General features: G+C 43.8%; 1 protein-coding gene across 5 annotated transcripts in view; it reads left to right on the forward strand.

The window, feature by feature from the left end:
- The window catches only part of akap9 (A kinase (PRKA) anchor protein 9), a 42,116-nt gene that overhangs the window by 16,187 nt on the left and 5,411 nt on the right, over positions 1-20,518 (forward strand). For 3 of the 5 annotated variants that reach the window (XM_029167956.3, XM_029167957.3, XM_029167959.3), the window contains 22 exons: positions 201-261; positions 1,158-1,508; positions 1,615-1,887; positions 2,950-3,083; positions 3,239-3,435; positions 4,198-4,424; positions 7,725-7,887; positions 10,022-10,116; positions 10,386-10,503; positions 11,294-11,332; positions 12,201-12,433; positions 12,584-12,703; positions 14,862-15,038; positions 15,667-15,771; positions 16,112-16,264; positions 16,563-16,649; positions 17,067-18,098; positions 18,323-18,460; positions 18,539-18,583; positions 18,691-18,831; positions 18,957-19,001; positions 19,106-20,458. In XM_029167956.3, the coding sequence (XP_029023789.1) occupies positions 201-261; positions 1,158-1,508; positions 1,615-1,887; positions 2,950-3,083; positions 3,239-3,435; positions 4,198-4,424; positions 7,725-7,887; positions 10,022-10,116; positions 10,386-10,503; positions 11,294-11,332; positions 12,201-12,433; positions 12,584-12,703; positions 14,862-15,038; positions 15,667-15,771; positions 16,112-16,264; positions 16,563-16,649; positions 17,067-18,098; positions 18,323-18,460; positions 18,539-18,583; positions 18,691-18,831; positions 18,957-19,001; positions 19,106-20,458 (5,287 nt within the window). The remainder of the gene's footprint in view (positions 1-200; positions 262-1,157; positions 1,509-1,614; positions 1,888-2,949; positions 3,084-3,238; positions 3,436-4,197; positions 4,425-7,724; positions 7,888-10,021; positions 10,117-10,385; positions 10,504-11,293; positions 11,333-12,200; positions 12,434-12,583; positions 12,704-14,861; positions 15,039-15,666; positions 15,772-16,111; positions 16,265-16,562; positions 16,650-17,066; positions 18,099-18,322; positions 18,461-18,538; positions 18,584-18,690; positions 18,832-18,956; positions 19,002-19,105; positions 20,459-20,518) is intronic. The other 2 variants (XM_029167960.3, XM_029167958.3) reach the window with 2 other exon arrangements.

Below are 20,518 nucleotides of genomic sequence, written 5' to 3' on the forward strand. Positions count from 1 at the left end.
CAGTAGACCTAGTAATTGCTGTTTCTATTTGTGTTCCTATTTAAAACTTTGCATTCACAGCTATCTGTAAAATGGTTTTAGTAATCTTCTTGCTATTAGGAATATTCTTAAAGAACTTGAAAGAAGTGGGTCTGGCCGTTAATCTAAATAACTAAATTGACTTGTTGGGCAACACTTTGACTTTGGGTTCTGTCTTCCAGCCTGTCCAGCGTTTTGGAGTCCAGCCCCGAAGGAACAGAGGAGCACAGCGGGGAGCTAAAGGTTTGCCTTCTATATTTTGCCCTCGTCTAAACTTCCAGTGTCACATGCATCACATCCTACAACGAGCTGAAACGTGTACATGCATTATGCCATTATGACAGCGTGGTGGGGGCAGTTGAGACCTTTAGGCTAAAACGTGCCCTAAATCCCCCAGCTTTGCTTTGCAGGCAGCATTATAAGGGGACCCATATCCAACGATTAAAAGGGTCGGACGTTACGTAATACACAAATGAAGCGTTTTTCTTACAGACCAAGCTCACATACTCCGGTATTGGTGGCTGCATGAAAGGAGGATTCTGTCTTGCATGAATGAGCTGCACTCTATTTCAGCCATGTCTCAATCACGTCACTCCAACTTCCATCCTATCGTAGTTTGTCATTCTCACTCCAGCATCAAACCTCCCACCGCTCGTGTGCTTTGATGCTCACGCAGAGATCGGAGAGGAAGATAGGGCAAGAGGGGATTGACAGACGTGGAGGAGGAGTGGAGAGCTGAGAGGAAACTAGACCAGGACCATGGTACACTTTGAGTCATTGTCTGTTCAGACGGGAGATGTTAAGCTTTAGGCGAGTGGCACCAACGCTGAATGACTGTGAAACGGACAAGACAGGGATTCATCACAACACAGGGTGGTAGTGTGTCTGGGGAAAACGTAGCTGTAATATAATGCAACACATCGCTTTATCATCCCTGAGGGGCGGAGAGAACAAACCGGTGTATTTATCGCTGTTTAAAGGGTGGGTGGGTATTGGGCTACAGTAAAGAGGACGGGTTTATTCTAGGAATAGTCTTGTGGAACTGTTGTTGTGTCTAATTCCTATCTTATCATCTGGCTCATTTGAACTCACTGTGTTTGCTCTTGTTGAGTCATTTTTCTGCTGTGCACTCTACACAGGACGCTGGCGAGGAGGAGTTACCAGTGGAAGATGTGGAGCTGCACACGCTCGCCAGGTCTGCGGGCCTGACGGTGCAGCTGCAGGCACTGAGGAAAGCGCTGTACCGCAAGTATGTCCAAGAAGTCGCCAGCCTCAAGGAGCAGCACAGCAGCGAGCTGAGGAGGCTGAGAGAAGAGAGGGAGCACGAGAGGACACGAGCGGGGCGTCGGGAGGAGAGGGGCGAGAGCGAGCAGAATCTCAACTGTGTCAACGGCGCTGGCACCTCCGTTGGGAGCCTCAGGGCGGCCAGACAGGAGGTCCTTGTGGAGGAGAAACAACGCTGGGAGAGAGTGGAGGAGGAAGTGGCCAAGGTATGTGGTCACATATTGTGTCTTTTCATGCATAAAAAAATACAGATGGAGCGGAGATATTTGCATAATTGCTTCTAGATCTAAAGAAAATGTGTTGTTTGGACAGGCCATAGTTCAGATGTCTGTTGAGTTTGCCCAGCAAACTGAGCTGGCTCGAATCAACAAGAGAGCCTGCCAGACAAACACTTCCATGCAGACACAGCCAGGGGAGGATGAGGCGGAGGAGATGGAGAACAAGGTGCCGACCCCTGCACCTTCGCTCGCAGTGGGTGTGTGGCTGGAGGAGGTGGAGCGACTGGAAAGGGAGCTGGAGGAGAGGAATGCAGAAATCAGACGGCTAAAAGAGGAGCTGCAAAAATCTGAAACGTCGCCTTCGCAGGTCAGTGTTTACAACTCAGCCGTCACATACAGTATGTTGTGTTGTGATTTACTGTCCACTTTGATCTCACCGCACAAATATCATGTAAATCATCTAAGAGTTCATTATTGCTGCGTCAGATGCACAGTGACGCAGTGCAGGTGTTCAATAGATTATGTAAACGGAATCCAAGCCACAACCGTTTTGAACACGAAGCTTGCATCAATATTAGTGAGTAGATTAGCAGGTTTAATAGTTGCTATTAAGCAAAATAATTCAGAACATACAGTACATGGATAATTTTTCCCTTCATTCTCTTAACTGATAATGGCTCCTGTTAGACCTTCACAAGGCATTTCTTGCTTGAGTAGGCTTTAACAGTGTTATACTCTAGCCGTTCAGGCTTTATAGTGAGATGAGCTGCTCCAGCACAGTCTTAAGAGGACATAATAGAAGTTATTATACATTGTTTTTATTTATCTACTGATGCACTATCCATACGATTTCTTAATGGAGCTCCACCAAAAACCTTTTTGGACCAAACTAATATACTATATATAATTATTATATGTATTCCCCAAAAGTCTGGACAGTGGTACATTTTAATTCAAAGTTATGGTTACAGTTTTTATTTTATTGCATGTTATTTCCATATATTCTTCTTCAGTTTATTGCTTAAGAAACATCTAATTTAAGTACTTTCTTTCTATCTTATTTGCTCTCAAATTGACTTTAAACGTTTTCCAACTTTAAGTTTCCCTTTTTTTTAAGTTAATTTCTGCAGTTTCTCCAGGAGGTGGAGCCGTTGCCTCTGCCAGTCTCTGTTGCTCAGGTGCACCTGTTGCCATAGCAGCACAAAGATAGTAGTGTTTCTCTGGGCTCTAAGGGAGTTAGAAGTGTGTCTTTGTGTCTGTGTGCTCATAAAAGAGCAGTGTGTCTGCGTGTGGCTTGCTCTGCCTTATTTGAATTCACTTTTACTAATGGTTGCACAAACAGCGAGGCTGTCCAGTGCTGTCGGGAGTTTTCAGGAGTCAAACTACAATGACAGGGCTGCTGTCCGTGTTCTCTCTTTTGCCTGTTCAGGCTTTAAAAACAAGAGAAGACAGTCGAGAAGACACTGAGGAAGAGGAAGAGCGAGGCAGGCTGGGACTGAAGCACGAGGATGGATCCAAGTCGTCATCGCAGGATGGTGCAGAGTCAAAAACAGACACTGAGAGGTAGTGACACAAGCTGCATTCAGCCTCCTCCCTGAGTAGAAAACCAACGTTATTCACAGTTTTAACTTCCCAACCAATGAGCTGGATTGTTTGGATATATACGGATATAGCTATAGTCACTGTTAATATTAATGATACATTTCGCTTGATTTCAGATGCCTGTTGCTTATGGCCAACAAGAAGCTTAGTCAGGTGCTGGTTGATGTCTTGAAGACCACGGCAGCAGCAGAGGAAACTATCGGCCTGCATATGCAAAGCCTGCGTGATGCTTCGGGTGCAGGGCAACAGGCTGCACCGCCGCACGCCTCAGCACAGGGAGGTGGTACGCAGCCCGTCAGACCTTTTGGTGCAGGCAAGTAATACTGTATCAGTTCTACAGTATGTTGCAGGAGATTGGTACTTCATCATGACTGCATGATAACTTAGTCTGTAGCTATATTACTCAATTTCTCTTCATCAGATACGTTACAATGACGATATTGCTGTAATTAATATCAGAAGATATATTTATTTCATATTTATAGTTACCTTAACTGTTTTTTCTACCGTTTGCCTTTCTTTATATAAATGAAATAAAAATCATGAACATTCTCAAATCTGCAGTTAAATACTTTCAAACCCGCCTTAACGTTGCATGAATTCAAGCCAATTACAATCATTGAACACTGGCCCAGTGTTGGTGCCACAGACAGCTGGAGTCATCCCCATGGTGGATGCTGGCAGCTTGGTCAACACTGGCTCCATCATATGCTTACATGCAAATAGTAATTTGTGCTTGACAAATTACTGTGTATCTGCACGACAATTTGTATGTGCAGTGGTGGCAACACTTTATCTAATCTTGTGCTTTTATTTAAATATTTTTTGATGAAATATTATATAGCATCAATATTCCAGTGAAAAACATGCAGGTAAACAATTGATGTGTTAAGTATCACGCCACAGAACTGTCTATTACTGTTTATATAGGCTTCATTACTATATTTTGCATGTGCCCATACACCAGATGTAATTTTATATTATGCTATAATTAAGTATTTACATTACTGCTCCTAGTAGCAATTTTAATGTCATTTCTAATCTCTGGGCTTTTTGCTGTCTCTTCCTTCCTCAGGGCATTCTGCAGACAGTTACAGTGAGACCAGCGCAGACTATGGGAGCGTGTGGTCGGGGCCAGCAGAGGCTGAGGAGGGTCTGGAGGTGTCCCTGCAGGTGATGGACAGTCTGCTGCTGGGTGCGGGGTCCCAGCTGGAGAACGAGGAATATCTGATGGGCGTCAGTAGCCGACTCCAAACTGCTCTGGAGAAGATGTTAATGACCATCACAGACACCACCAACCAGGTACAAAGCAAACACATAATTCAATCTTGCTTCATAGTCCAAATCTGAAAATTTCGAATGCAAAAGTACAAGACTTGTTTAGTACTGAGTACACTGAGCCCCAGTGTATCACCTAATGCAGTGTATGTGTGTACACATAATAAACAGGAAGCTCTGATAATGCATTCAGGTACAGTACAATACCCAAACTCAACACTTGACCTCCTGTGGGTTTGTAGGCCTCTGCGTGGAGGCATAATGGGGATGACACTGCAGAATGTGACCAGCAACAAAGTTGCCCTACATCTACAGTGGTCTAGAATTCACACACAAAAGAGCTGCCTCATTCCCAGTGGTTGCCTGTAGATACAAGCTGTATTTACACTGAGCTTTTGTTTGGTCAAGCAGCCTATCATAGTCCTGTCGGACAGAACCTCTCCACCCATCCCTCGGGTCGCCCATGTAGTGAGATGAAGCCAGTTGAATTAACTAGGCCATTGAATTTGTTACTGTAACCGACTGCACGACACGTCCTCCCGCTGGCTGAAATTCATGCGTTACTCACGCTTAGATGGGTTTCATCTTCGTGATCTAAAAATAGTTTTAAAGAGCAAGGATGCTGTTGTTTCAGAGTCAAATTATACTTGTTAGCATGATAGTGAATACTGTATTAATCTGTTGGTATAATCTATTTAATAATGCATTTTTAAATAAGGCATTTTGAACTTTTATTTATTTTGATATGGTTTATTACATCTTATCTCAGTAACAGTTTATTTTTACATTTTTCGTAGTTAGTGTTAGTTAAAAACAAGGACATGTTGGTCAAAGTCTTTTATAATGTTGAACACTTGTTCCCAGTATCTCAAACATATAAATAATTAATCAACAACCTGATTTAAAAATGAATCGGTTTTCAGCCCTACACAAGGAGCCACTCTTGGTTTTACTAGCTGGTCCCATATTACAGAGTTACACACACTTCTGCTCGGTGACATAATTAGCAGCATAATAAACGGGTAATCAACAGAGCCTCTAATGGTTTGTCCAATGATTCCCCTGCTGTTATTGATCTGATGTACATTAGTCCTGTCAGTGAGCTGTGCTGGATCATCACGTATCCCCTGTGAACATGGATTGATGCAACAACCCCGTCAGGAATGTTAAGTTTCTTCTTGAATTACTGCTGTAAATAATTCACCCAGCGAAGGCGTTTGCTCGCTCACATCTTATTGGCTGGAAATGCTTCGTGTGCAGTGACACGCCAAACAGACGCAGGATGGCTTAATTACTTCTTTTTACAGCTACATAGCAAAGGAATCCGGTTTGACAGCTTTTAGGAAGGGTGTGTTTTGTCTGTGGGCTTATGGGGAGTGTGTGCGATCTATTAGCACATCTACCTGCTGGCTCTTGGTTTTGAAGCCACACCTGCTCCCCTCCCACTTCTGCCAAACATTATCCTGCTGAACGCCGCCAGTGTAGGAAGTGAAAGGAAAAATCCTCCCATCTGAATCGGGTGAAACTTCCCTGGAGGTCAAAGATATAGAATTTTTTATAGAACGTGGGCAGAAAGGAAAGGTTGAATGTAACAGTGTGACAGTAGCCTGCCTGGGGTAAGTAAACCTCGCCTGACAGGAAAGCTACTCGGCAGAGGGAGTAATATTCTAGTTTGAGCAAGGGGCATGCGTGGAGAGGGAATGGGCGTCACAGAAGGTAAGAAGGAGCGAGTGAGTGACTGTCATTTCACTGTTGGCTGCCCGCCGCTTGGACCAGACAATTAAAAGGGGCCCCTGGGAGGCTTCCCTGCAGGTCGGGGTTGCTACGACGGCATAGTATTGTTGATGAAGCTCCAGAGAGAGGGGGGGAGCGACAGAGCTGGAGCAGACGTGGGGGTGTGAGCTTCACCGAGCGGCGCGCTACGGTTTTACGCTGAGGAAACAAGGTCAGATGGAAAGACGACCGGAGCCGCTCGAAGCGGGCGTGGAGCCGAGGAATGTTTGCGCACACCTGCTGCCGCGTTTGGGAATATCCAGAAGCCGAGATGTGGCATCCACCTGCCGTGGAAGATGTCCCTATGTGACAGGACTCAAAGAATGATCACCGTTGCCAGATTTGTCTTAAAGTTGACTTGGGACTTGCTCTACATCCACCAGGCAGCATGTGATTGATTGTCGTGAATGTCGCCCTCTTCGTATGCTGTTTACTCGTGTGTGTGTGTGTGTGTGTGTGACAAACACATAGATACGGTTGCTCGGAGCTGTCCACGTCGCTGCTCACTGCTTTAATCCCCACTGGACCTTATTCACGTGTGGTCGCACAGCGCAGGCAAATGCAAAGCTTCATTAACAACTTCAGGGATAACATAAAAAAAGACCTCCACCGAAACACAAAGAGATCGGACGTTTTCATGTCATTCACCCTGCTCTTACCATGGATTCCTACCGCTCTTATTGGAACTCGAGCATGCAGACCAGCACGTGGGTGGAGGGGCAGGACCAGGATGTGTACGAGGTGGAATCTCGCGTGCCTCTTCCCCGACCGTTCCCCCTCTGCAGCGCGTTGAACGAGCGAAACGCTGTGGTGGTGCACACAAAAATCTCCCACGTCAATCACAGGTCTGATGGTCACCTTCTTAAGGTCATCTCCAAAATCTCCCTGCCCACTCCTCCTTATACAGTAAGTTTTACACTCACAGCCAGAGTTGATTAAATTATACATAAAGCAAATGCAATTTTAAAAGGCAGGACATGTTCTTTAAATAAATATTTCATAGCTTTATTTTTTGATGATTTAACGTAGCTCAGGTCGACACATGGAATTAAATGTCATTTCACAAAGCTGAACGACTCAGTCAGTAAAGATTACGTGACTTCAGTCCAGAAGGGTCACATTACCACTTCCTGGTTCCCATAATGGTACAGTACTTTGCTCGGGGAGATATGGAAATCTATGGAAAGTAACTGAAATGAATGTGAACACACTGTTTATTGCACAAGGATTATTTTATAGCTTTTCCACAAGAAAAATAAGTCAGTCATCTAAGCAGTAGGTCATAATAGAAACCTGGCATCTCGGCACATGAAACCTCCTTAGTTGCCTTTTTGTACAACTCATTCCATATTTTAAAACGTGGGTACAGATACATTTGAGCTACATTACACTATTATGTTAGGTTGATTACTAAACAGAGCATATGATCAAAAAATAGGAGACAAAGTACAGATGTTGTCCTCCCTTTAAAGTGAAGATAAATTTTTAATATTTCCCCTAAGGTTATTTATAACTCCTCAGGCTTCATGTCTCTGTCTTCCCTGTCTCTAGCTCGAGCATGCCCGGCTGACACAGACCGAGCTGATGCGGGAGTCTTTCCGCCACAACCATGAGATCACAGAGCTGCTGCAGAAGCAGGAGGAGCTGCAGGAGAGGTTGTCCGAGGAGGCGCAGGCACGGGAGCAGCTGGCGCTGGAGCTCCACCGTGCTGAGGGTGGGTTCTTCTGCATAGTCTCTGTTGAACCTCTGTTGGTTTTAGAAATAGCAACACGTGAGGCACACGCTGGTCCCCGGTGAAGTGGTGATTTGATTACTCGTGTCTGCATGTCAGGATGGTTACAGAAGACACAGCTCTGCATTGTAGAGCATTAGGGCCTAAAGTAAAAGTGTGTGTGTTTGAAGGAGGGGGTGCTACTGGGAGTGGACAGATCAGCTGCTTAAAAGGGAGAGTGAAGGAGTGTGGAACCATCTGGTAATTAGTGTTTGCAATTCTGTCCCTGATTTGTTTATGGACATTTGATTGCATATGTGACCGCTAAATTTTGAGGATTAGTGTTAAGGTAGACTGTCAGTGGGCATTTTACCCCAATGAAAACAATTGAAATGCTGTTTTCATTGGGGTGATCTTACTGGGGGGCGGCTAACCCAGTCTCCCATCCCTGTCAGAGACAGCTGCTCCACGAGGGGCAACTGTTGCTCTCTCACACTGCTGCTCACACCAAATGCAGTTGATTGGGCTGTTTTAGGGCCTTCACACAGTTTGGCACAGCTACAGGACAGTAGTCATTATTTTCTCACTTACTGGACAACTGACAATGGTGAGTGTCAAGCAATTCAGAATCCCATGAAGCCGTATTCTTCTTCAATGTTTGTTTTCTGTTAATTTTAGAAAGATGATGGAAAGTAACAAATATTTGTTGTCATAAAGTATCTTTATATTTTTTTAAGATAAAACAAGAGCAATTGTGGTAATTGGCAGCAAATTAAAGACCAAAAAGGGCTCTAAAAGTATTAGACATAAAATAATGTGTTAAAATGATCAACATTGGAACAACAATCAATCACAAGAAGAGTGAGAATTTAGCTGAAACAGGGTAATAGAGAAAGCAAAACCATAACGAAACGTATCATCAGAATAGCTACTGATTAGCTGTTGGTCGACCTGCTGAAATGCTACACCCCATAATAAGAACCTGTTGTTTAGAGAGCAGCAGAGCAGCTGTTTCTGTCTGGTCATGTGGTTGCTGCTTCTTCGTTTGCTGTGAGGGAGTGTTTGAGATCTGCTAAGCCTGTGTCTCTTGGACATCTACCTGTGCAAATGTCAAGTGATGAGAAGAGAAACAGCGTAATTGTTCTCCTTTGTTTGTGTGATCCACACAGGTTAAAAAGCTCTGGGTGTGGTCTTATAAAACTGGTTTTGAATTAAACCAAGACTCAGCCTGAAAAAGATGATTGACCGATTGACACAATTCTACGTCAATAAAACATTAAACAGGATGAGAGGTTGTCTTCTGGTAAGAATAAAGTGGGGAGAAGGTTATAAATCACACTGCTGTATTAATTTTAGATGTTTGGTCAGTGATGGATTAGTGTTGTTTAGCCAGTAATCATGAGCATCTGATAGCTGTGTGTCGTGCACGGTTCCCTCCCTAAGCAAACTTTACAGACAGGTTTGGTTCTTGCTCAAATGTCTGAAATAAAGCCAATTATTTCATCTTCCGCTTTCAAAATTTGAGATAACGCTTTTATATGACTTGACACTTGCAGCATATTAATGTCTAATTTCTCACTGCTCTGGTGGTGGGTTCATGCATCCCTTCCTGGGGCAATCGTGCCTGCTGACCTGCTACAGATCACTGTAGTGGTAGTCATTGAGCTTTTCACCGTGTTACGGCTTAGTCTCATTCTTTACATTTAGCAAAATAGGTCAGACATGCTCCGTTATGGTTATCGGTGCATGTTTGCTTGTCTGTGTGTGTGTGTGTGTGTGTGTGTGTGTGTGTGTGTGTGTGTGTGTGTGTGTGTGTGTGTGTGTGTGTGTGTGTGTGTGTGTGTGTGTGTGTGTGTGTGTGTGTGTGTGTGTGTGTGTGTGTGTGTGTGTGTGTGTGTGTTTTTCCTGTTTCTGTTGCTGGTCTCCTTGGATTTTGTGTCTCTCCATTAAGCGCTCATTCATCTGGATGGCTGCCTATCACCATGGATGTTTGTGTCTTTAACTGAAGCCTGACAACAAGGCCCTTAGTAGAGTTAATCCACAAAGTTTCCAGTACAAGAAGTAAAATGCAAGCACTTCTTTTTGTTCACTTCTTTTAGTAAGAGAAGTGTGCTTCTCTTACCATGTCCACATTCAGGTCTGATTGATGGCTATACGGGTGAGCGGGCAGTGCTGGAGGATCAGCTGCGTCAGAAGGAAGAGCTCCAGCTGAGTCTCGAGCAAGAGCTGCAGGTGAGGCATTCCAGCCACGAAGGAGGAGGAATCAAGAATTTATCTGGACAAAAATCATGACCTGGAAACATCAAGGCAATAGCAGCAGTAGTTGAGACTCATAGGCAGTTCAGTAGGAGCGAGTGAGCCTTGAGCCACAGGGCTCTCAAGGTGAGAGTGGTGCAAACAATGTAGAATAAGAGAACAGTGAGGCTTAAACCTTGAGTATCATATACTTAAACACCAGCATTTTGTTCCATGCTCTCACTGAGTATTGTTTTTCCTTGTAGGTTACAAGTAGCCGATTGCACGAGTTGGAGCAGGAGAGGCTTCAGATGCAGGAAGAGAGAGAGCTGTTGTCACGACAACAGGACGCCATGAAGGAGCACGCAGGGCCCCGTGAGCTTTGTATGTGTCCCACACATCCTGGTTTATAGATACTTTAAACATGCTTTGAATATGACTTAATGTGAGTCAGGTTTTGGTGAAAGGTCACATTTAAGAATAAAGCTGTTCTGTGAATTAAACAGTGGCTAAATTTGGAGTGAAATATTAACCAAGACTTCATGCTAGTTACATATCAACAGTATTTGTCATCATTGTGTCAGTAGTAGTATTTTACTGTACACAGGTAGCAGTGTTTTGATAGCAAACATTTCCTAGATTTGTATCTGTGCAGGTCTGGAAAGGGCAACAGCTGTTAAGGTGAACAGGCCTCATTGATTATTTTTACAGATGCTGTTATGCAAAACAATTTTAACATTTAAAACCATACAATGACAATGGTAAAAAAGTTTTTTTTAGCCAGTATAACATTGCTGAGTTGGCTCTTTTAGCATGTTTACATGTCTTCAACTACTGCTGATGCCACAAGTCATAGATCTACAGCTACAGGTTCTACAGGTGCTCCAGAAGCTTCAAGCTTGATAACAGCGTCTGTTTAATTTGGCCCTGTATTATCAAAATATTCTCTACAATGACATTGACTGATGAAGTGGTGAGTATTGTGCATCGAAGAGTGAACAAATGGGCCTTTTGAGAAACCTTTTCCTTCTCACAGCATCGTTTTCTCCGCATTAACCTACTCCCGTGAGAGCGATCGACGCGCACTGCCTGCCAGTCTAGCCGCGCTTTTCTCTCCTGTTCATCACAGAAACAACAGCATGTTAAATTCCTGTGCTTTCTTATTCTCCTGTAGGCCTAGTTGAAGCTGCAATGGTTGCAGCACCTGAAGCAGGTGTGTTCACTTGGAGCATGGCTCAGTTATATCTATTTGTCCTTTGAACTGTCTACTCGGTACACTGTACATGTTTATCTATCTAACCCTGATCCAGCAACTCACCAACAGCTTGGAGCTTGCTTGCTATGGCCTCACAAACCTACTCAGTTCAGTCACTAACCTTTGCTTCAGCTTTTCATTTTGATTGATTTTTGTCCTATTTTGTCATTTTTTTATGTCTTGGAGTCAATGTTAACACTCATTTTAGCATGGTGAAATGAAAGCAATCTTCAGATATTTATATGTAGTCATTGTTTCTTAATGGTCAATCATCTTTCCTCCAAATAGAAAGATATCTGTTTTGCTTATGTTCTGTAAGTGCTGTGCTCACAGCATTGTCTTGTGAGTGTGATGGTTGGCTGTTCAGGAAGTTCCTCTCCCCTGCCTGTAAATGCTTTTTGGGCATGGACGTTGCGACGACTGGTTCATGTGTTCGATCTATCGTTTGCACTCTCTCCTTGTATCTTTTGCACTAACCCCACAGAGGTTGATACCGGGTGAACTGGTGGGGGGTGTTCACTGGTGGCAGCAGAAGGGCAGAGAGATGATTGGGGCTCATACTGGTAAAGGGGGAATACTGTTAGGAAACTGACTGAGATGTTAGAAGAGTCTGAGGTTAGCACTTAAATAAAAGTGACAAAAGTCAATTATTTTTTAAGAAAAAAACTGAATTTGCATTAAATGCAATCACCAGGCTCAAAGACCTCCCACTCTTCAGATGCATCTCAGTTCAACACAATCACTGACTAAATATGTGAAGTCACCTGTCGTCAGTTGCCTGGCAATAACTTCTATCTTCTCCTCCTTCCCTCATCGTATCCCATAGACCTGTTAGAGGAGACGGAGAAGCTGATGAAAGAGAAGGTGGAGGTCCAGCGCCAGGCCGAGAAGGAGAACGCCGACCTCCTAAAGCAGGTGAAGCTGCTGGAGGCGGAGCTGGAGGAGCACGTCAACAAGGTGATTGAGCTGGAGCACGCGCAGAAGACTGAGAGCAGCGACCTCCAACAGCAGATACAGGCTCTGGAGAAACAGCTGGAGAAGAACAGGAAGTTCCTTGATGTAAGTAAATGATATGTGTTGTGGAACAAAAAGGCAGATTCAACATGTCTTTGTAAACAAAACCAACATGGAGCGCACAAAAGTCAGACCTGTACTTCAACATTTCCATTATTCTAATATTTACTTGTCTGGGTTTGTTTTGGTGTATAGGAACAAGCTGTGGACCGAGAACACGAGAGGGATTTCTTCCAACAGGAGATCCACAAACTGGAGGAGCAGCTGAAGAATCCTCAGAAGTTTCAGACCAGCTCTGAGCAAAGAAACCAAGAGGTAACTAGAGAAATATCTGTTCTCTGCCAGAAGGCCAGGCGGGAACAAAGATGCTCATTCTCACAACATGACACTGTAGTGACACTGAGCGTAGAATCACACAGCAGAACAATAGAGCTGGCAGAATAACCTGTGCTGCCTGGACAATAATACTAAGTAGTGGGAGTGTCACTTTTCTAAGTTGTAAGTTTTATTTCCATATACTGTAGTAATTAAAGACTACAAAATGCTCCTAAAGCTTGATCATCAATTCACTGGTGCAGATTTTCTGATGAGTCTGTTTAAAGCTGCTGATAAACATTATGTTGAACAGTACAGTATACCAGCGTCTGTGTGTAATTCAAAGCAGCAGTTCATGGTGACAAACCCAGAGGGAGTTGTCATCCAACTCTGCAGCACCCCTCAGCTCTATGAGTCAGTCACTGGTTATTGTTTAGTTGTTTTGTTGACATGCAACATGACTATTTTGTTTGCTTTAACTGGTTTACTCATTTGCAGCCACAGCACAGGTGTTCGTTAGCAAGAAATGGTTTAGTGATCATTATGTCTCTACCTGCTGGAATAGTAAATAGAAACCTTTTAATAACAAACTAGTAACTAATTTTCACCTTATGAACTTTTTAAGTTTTGGCATCAGCGTTCACATCTTGTTGTGCCCCCCTAGTGGCCAGAATAATAATTACTGCTGCTTTAATATTTATCACTAAATGTATTATAATTATTATTCATCCAGCTGATTTAATTACCACATAAACAGTGTATTACATTTCTTCATCTGTCACCGTTTTATCCTTCATTTGCTGCTCCTGTAAGGTTACTGCTGTTAGGCTCCTCATTATCTCATCATTTATTGTCACTTTTCATCCAGTCAACATTTAGCCTCCAGTTTACTCCGGGCAAGGAGAAATGTCATTTTGATCAACACTGTCACTGTGTATCAGTGGCACACAGCACAAAATGACTTGATTTTAGCTCATTGCAATTTAATATCAGGAGGCATTGTTTATAATAAACGTTGAAGTGTATAATAAAATGTATAATTCACGTTTACATAATATAAACAACCCAGTTAGTTTTTTAGAGGCCTTGACTTGTAACATGGTTTGTAAGTTGGTGTTTAGTTTAAAAACACTTCTAATGTTTTTCCAACTTTACAGACTGACACCTCATTAATACTTCCTGTCGTTGCTACCTATTCCTGCCACATTTTTGTTACTAAGTGCTTTTTCTTCCTCTATTTCCTAATTTTTGCCCTTGAACTCTCCGCCCTCTCATCCTTTATGCTTCTGGCATCTTTCTCCCATGGCTTTTGCAGGTGGATGGAGTAAGCTTTAAGGTATTGCTTCTAGTTACATGTAAAGTCACATCTCCCCATAGTGCAGTAGTTTAGTAATCCTGCTGACCCTGTGTGGCGTTTATGGCTCATCCATCTCCACCATTCCCTTCCTTCTTTAGTTTCCTTTATTACATCCTGAAATGCCATCCTTGTGTAAAACCCCCACTGAAGTAAAACATGGGAAGAAACAAGCAGAAATAAAGGAAAATGAACAGAAAAACACACTACAGACTGAAATTTCATCTACCACAAGGGATGGAAGTAAATCTTAAATGTAAACAGATCATTTAATACTAATGTACTGCAGTGCGTTCACTATAGTCATATTAATATTTAATGAATTAATTCATTTATGTAAATCAGGGATAAATTGTAGTAAGAAATAGTGACGTTTTTCTACACATTTACACATAAAAATGAATAAACAATTATAAACGATCAAAACATAATTTTGTTGTTCAAAACAGAAGGATGCTGTTTCTCATTATTTTCATTTCCCTTTTATTAGTTCATCCTAAACAAATCCTCCTCCTGTTGATCCCCTCCTCCTCATTGCTCTGCTGATGTTTTACTCGCAGGTGTCCCCTGGAATGAAATCTCTCTCTCCCTTCTGTCCCTGCACCTCTTTTCTCTCCCGGCCCCCTCCTTTTCAGGTGGATCAGCTGACCTTCCAGCTAGCTGTTCACGGACCAGCTATGCTGTAGCGAGTGATCCTTGAGAACGAGTCTCACTAAACAAGCCCTCTACTCTCCCTCCCTCCCCTCCCTCCCTCGCCCCTCATCTCTCTCTCTCTCTCGTCTCCTCTCTTCCTCTCACTACCAGGTGGACCAGCTGACCTCCCAGCTGAAGGAGAAGGCGGATTGGTGCAGTGAGCTGCTGCTCAGCTCAGAGCAACTGCGTCGTGAGTTGGGAGAGCGCGACGAAGAGATTGACAAGCTGGAGAGCCGCATCCGCGAGTTGGAGCAGGCCCTTCTGGCCAGCGCTGAGTCCCTGGAGAAGGTTAGGAAGGGGAAGGGGAAGGAGGAAGGAGGGGGGGGTGACGGATCTGCCAGAGACGGAGGCAGAAACGGCATTAGAGAAAAACCTGAACAATAGCTGTGGAGCATGGCTGAGGGTGTGCGTGTGTGTGTGCGCGCATGTGTGTGCGCGTGTGTGCGCGCATGTGTGTGCGCGTGCACGTGTGTGCGCGTGTGTGTGTGAGAGCATGTAGATGAGGTGACAGATAGTGGAGGAATGGGAGGAGGGACGGGACGTGCAGGGAGAGAGAACAATGTGTGGGTGGGTCTTCGCCGGCTGCTCTGGCAGCTTTCTGTTGGTGATGACACTGAGCTATGGCTAGCAACTGTCACTGCCCTCCAGCGTTCGTGGAGCGGTTGTAGTGCGTGAACTAAAAGAGCAGTGAGGAACGTGCTCCTGTTTGCTGAGCTGCTCCTCTGTTGATGTACTGCAAATTAAAATACAGCGGCACGTTACCGGATACAACGTGGACAATGGGTTCAGTAGCTTTCTTAAAAATCCGCTTCGGACTTGGTTCCTGCTTGTCTGTGTGCACAAGTTGTAAATAACTGCTGAGCTAAATGGTTTCTCTCTTGCGCGTGTCTTTTTTTTATGTGCTTGCGTGTTGCAGGTTGAACAAAAGAAGCAGCATGCATCCATCACCGAAGCCAAACACGCCACACTGGAGGCTCAGCTGCAGACGGAGAGAGAAGCCCTGGAGCGCAAAGAGAAAGAGGTACTTTTCAGATCACCCTGTTCTTTGAAGCAGGAACTTGGTTATTTTTTTCAGCATTAAGCCACTTTATTAGGTACAGCTTTAAAATTTATCACAATACAAGAGCTCTGCATTGATTATAGTTTTATAGGATGTATAAAGTCTTATCTTGCTTTTTTTGTTTCTTATTTGTTTCTTTTTGTGTTAAAGCTGTCACAGCTTCTGCTATGCTTCTGCTATTTTGTTGTTTATGCCTGAGTTTCTATGTCTGTCTTTTTCACAAGTATTGGTTATTAGGGCAGAAAACAACCATGTGTCAGTGTCTTGTGATGCATTATTATTATTTTACCTGTTGCGTCAGATATGTAACCTGGAGGAGCAACTGGAGCAGTTCAGGGAGGAGCTGGAGAACAAGAGCGAGGAGGTGCAGCAGCTTAACATGCAGCTGGAGATCCAAAGGAAGGAGATCAGCAGCCAGCAGCAGTATCTAGAAACAAGGGACAGCATGCTCCAGGTAAAGCCTGTTGCAAATATACAATATAAAATGTTATCTTCAAAAGCCTGAGGCTTTAGTTTGATGTGTGTCATTTACCAAACGTGTTGCTCGGCTGCAACAGCTCCCATCAGCTGTGGCCAATACTTAATTTTGAACTATACTTTGCATGAATTCTTCTGCTCACAAATGCAAAAAACATATTTTTTATGAAATATATTTTGTTTCTGCTATGAAGAATAATTTAGTGTTTTAATTCCAGTAGTTCATCACAAGCCACCGTTAATAGCCATCACATTATAATTTTTGACTTTTGAAGGTGTTGGAGGAGAAGGACAGGGAAATAGCAGTTCTTAATGAACAGATCACTAAGCTTCAACAAATGGAAACAGCCTCTGATAACAAGGTAACACAATATGCGCATACGAAATGGAAGCAGTCTATTTCGAATACGCATAGCTCTGTGGTAGTGAATCACTGTGTGTCCTCTGGTCTGCTCCATTTTTGTTTAAAATGTTCATTGTTCTTCATGGGGTTGTTGTGTGCATTTGTGTTAAATGGTAAGGAAATCCCTGCGGCCATTGTTTGTTGTGAAGTGATCTTGTGGCTTGTGTGAGGTGGCTTATTAAACCTCTGAGTCTCTAGAGAGTTTACAATCTGTTTACTCTGGTAATATTTCAACTGAATTTATTTTTTGAATTCTTTGTGAATATTTGAATCTTTCTAGAGACTCAGACATTTAACCAAACAGCAGGAACATGGTGGATTCCTTGAAGTTGATATGTTTATGGTTTATAAATATTTATTATATCATATTCTTTAGGAGATCGATGAAAGAGATGAAGTGCTAAAAGACCTAGAGTCCCAGGTGGAGTGTCTGCGGAGTGAACAAGAGCGCCTTAGAAGGAATAATGAAGAGGAAATCGACCAACTGAATGCAGTCATAGACAGACTTCAGCAGGAACTGGCCAATATCGAGCAGAAGCAGGCTACAGAGGAAGACGAGGACAATAAGGGTGAACCAGAGAGCGTTGTGTGGGCGCCAAGTAAAGAGGAGTATGATGAAATGAAGCAAAGAATGGACCTGGCCACCGGAGAGCTTGATACGCTGAAAACAGAGCACAGTAAACTCTTGGATACATATCTGCGCTTGAAAGAGAGCACCGCAGCATTGGCTGAAGCAGAAAATCTAGAAAACACACAGAGTGAGCTCGAAGAAGCTCTTAGGGAGAAAACTGCAAGTCTTGTAGTCATGCAGGCCCAAGTACAAGCCCTGGAGCAGAGCGCGACAGCCAGAGTGGCAGAGTTAGGGCTACGCATCCATGACCTTGAGGTCTTAGTCGGTGCAAAGGACTCAGAGTTGAGTAACTGCCGCCTCCTTGTGGAGCAAACACAAAGCCATGCAGATGGTCTCCAGCAGAAGATCTCCGATCTGGAGGAAAATCTGAGAGAGAAAGTAGCTGCAGTGCTGGTCAGCCAAGCCACGCTCGAGGCCTTCCAGCAGGAGCAGGAGCAGCAGCAGCGGCAGCAGCAGCAGGGGTCCAACCAGGAACTGCAGAGGCACGCAGAGACACATACGAAGGCAGATGACTATGACTTTGTTGACTTTGGTATTCCTCCAATGGATTTTAGTGGACTTGGTCAGGCAAGACAGGTTTCCACAGGGAAGGTGGTCCTTCTCACTGAGAGACTTCGGGAATTGGAGGTGGGGCTCATTGGGATGCAAAAAGACCAGGAGCTCCAGAAGCAGCTGCTGTCCAGCTCTGAGGAGGAGGTACTGGAATATGAGAAGAGGCTGGTTGTGCTCATGGACCTGCTCAGTCAGATGAAGACGACTCACCAGAGGACTGTGAAGGTAGGAGAAAGATGATCTGAGTTTGAAGTAGTCTCACACAAGACATTCTGTATGAGGTTTTCTTCTAATCAACTTCATAAAGATCCTATTGATGCATAAAAAGTCCCCTACATACTAAAAACATCAAATGATCATCAATTTGGATTTTCATTTAGAAAATACAGTGAATTGTTGTCTATTCCTCAATCCAACTGATAATTTTAAACCTTGGTGACCTTCATCAGGTTTCATCTGCTGATGACCAACGAGCTGTGTCAGAGCTTCTCCAGGAGTTACAGGAGGTCAGAGATGAGGCCTTGGTCACCAAAGAGCAGCTAGATCACTATAAGGAGAGCTGCAGCAGACTCCAGGATGATCTCCATGTAAGCATTGACAAGCATCTCAGCCTTCTTACTGGACATTTGTAAATTTTGGTGACACTCATCTGCTTTTCTTTTTAGGACAAAACAGCCGCAGTAGAAAGGCTACAGGACCAACTTGAAAAGGTAGAACAAACCATTTACAGTAAATCTAGACACATTTTAATTTTTCATCAAAAGCAGTCATGTTTATCAGGCATCGCTTGCTTAATACTTCAAATTGGGCACTTTAGGTGACATCGAATGGCACTGAAGAGATCAAAGTATCCATGCTACAACAGGAACTGATGGAGGTGCAGAATGAGGCAGCCACCACCAAAGAGGAGCTGAACAGCTGCAAGGAGGACGTAGAGAAGCTACAGGAGCTGCTGCAGGTACGGGCCCAAGCTTCAATATCATTTCCTGTCTTTAATGATAGGTTCAGCAAAAACCTTTGTATTCAAGTTTGTTTTGTACTTTGTATTCAAGTATTTAGTATTATATTATTTATTTGTGTAAGGAACGAGAAATGACGATCGCTCAACTTAAAGGAGAACTTTTCCAGGTAAGCCGTTTAATTTATTGGACTGCATTTATATTTTTTGCTGTGTCTTTTATCTTCTCTTGTGCAGTATCTGTAGTATTTGACCCCTTGTGTCCCTCCACCAGGTAAAAGCTGAAGAAGGCACAGCTGATATGAATGATCTTCTACAGGAGCTCCAGCAGGTTAGAAGCGATGCCTTGTCTACCAAAGGAGAACTGGACAACTACAGGCAGCACAATGAGAAACTTCAGGAGGACTTCCAACACAGTGAAGTTTCCATTTCTAAACTGAAAGAGGAGCTCCAGAAAATGAGAAATAACGTGGATACCACAGAAGAAGAACTCAAGAACCACAGGCAACACAATGACAAACTTCAAGAGGACCTTCAACTTAGTGAAGTTTCCATCACTAAACTAAAAAATGAGCTCCAGGAAATGAGAAATAATGCGAATACCACAGAAGAAGAACTTAAGAACCACAGGCAACACAATGACAAACTTCAAGAGGACCTTCAACTTAGTGAAGTTTCCATTTTTAAATTGAAAGAGGAGCTCCAAGAAATGAGAAACAATGTGGACACCACCAGAGATGAGCTGAACAGCAACCGGGAACACAATGAGAAACTTCAGAAAGACCTCCAACTTAGTGAAGTTTCTATCACTGAACTGAAAAATGAGCTCCAGGAAATGAGAAATAATGTGAATACCACAGAAGAGGAACTCCACAGTTATCAGCAAATCAATGAGAAACTTAAGGAGGACCTCCAACTCAGTGAAAATTCCATTTCAAAACTCAAAGCGGAGCTTCAAGAAATGAGTGATAATGTGGTTACCACCAAAGAAGAGCTGAGCACTTACAGGCAGCACAATGAGAAACTTCAGGATGAACTGCATCTTCGTGAACGGTCTGTTTCTGAGCTCAAAGAGGAGCTGCAGCAGGCCAGAACAGCTTTGATGAGGACAGCAGAATCTGGTCCTCCATCACCTTCTCCCTCACCCTCTCCTTCCCCATCTCCTCAGCCCCAGTCCTCTGCTTTGTCCTCCTCCACCACGCAGCCCAAGAGGAAGGGAAGCAAACAGCAGGTCGGTAAGGGAAGCGGTGCCAAAGATAAACCATCCGTGTCCAGGAAGAACTCCACCAATTCCAGCCAGTCCTCCAGCAAATCTCACAGCTCTCGGCTGAACAGCAGCCCCGAGCAGCAGCGCACGACTGCGACAGACTCGTTCACGCAGACCGAACCCATCCAAATATCTGATCTCAGCCCAGAAAGCACGTCCGCCACCAAAGAGCAGATGGAAGAAGTGATCGGAGAGTTTCAAGAGAAGATTGAACAGATGCAGGAGCTTCATGCTGCAGAAATCTTGGACATGGAGGCTCGGCATATTTCTGAAAGTGAGAACCTGCGGAGGGACACGCAGGCTCTGGAGGACGAGTGTAAAGCTCTTAAGGCCGTCATCGATAAGATGCGCTCTACTGAGGTGAGGGCTGCAAACACGTTAAAATGCATCCCTTTAAGTTATCATACTACATAATGAACA

Source organism: Betta splendens, chromosome 11 (assembly GCF_900634795.4).
Source record: "Betta splendens chromosome 11, fBetSpl5.4, whole genome shotgun sequence".
Taxonomy (NCBI): domain Eukaryota; kingdom Metazoa; phylum Chordata; class Actinopteri; order Anabantiformes; family Osphronemidae; genus Betta; species Betta splendens.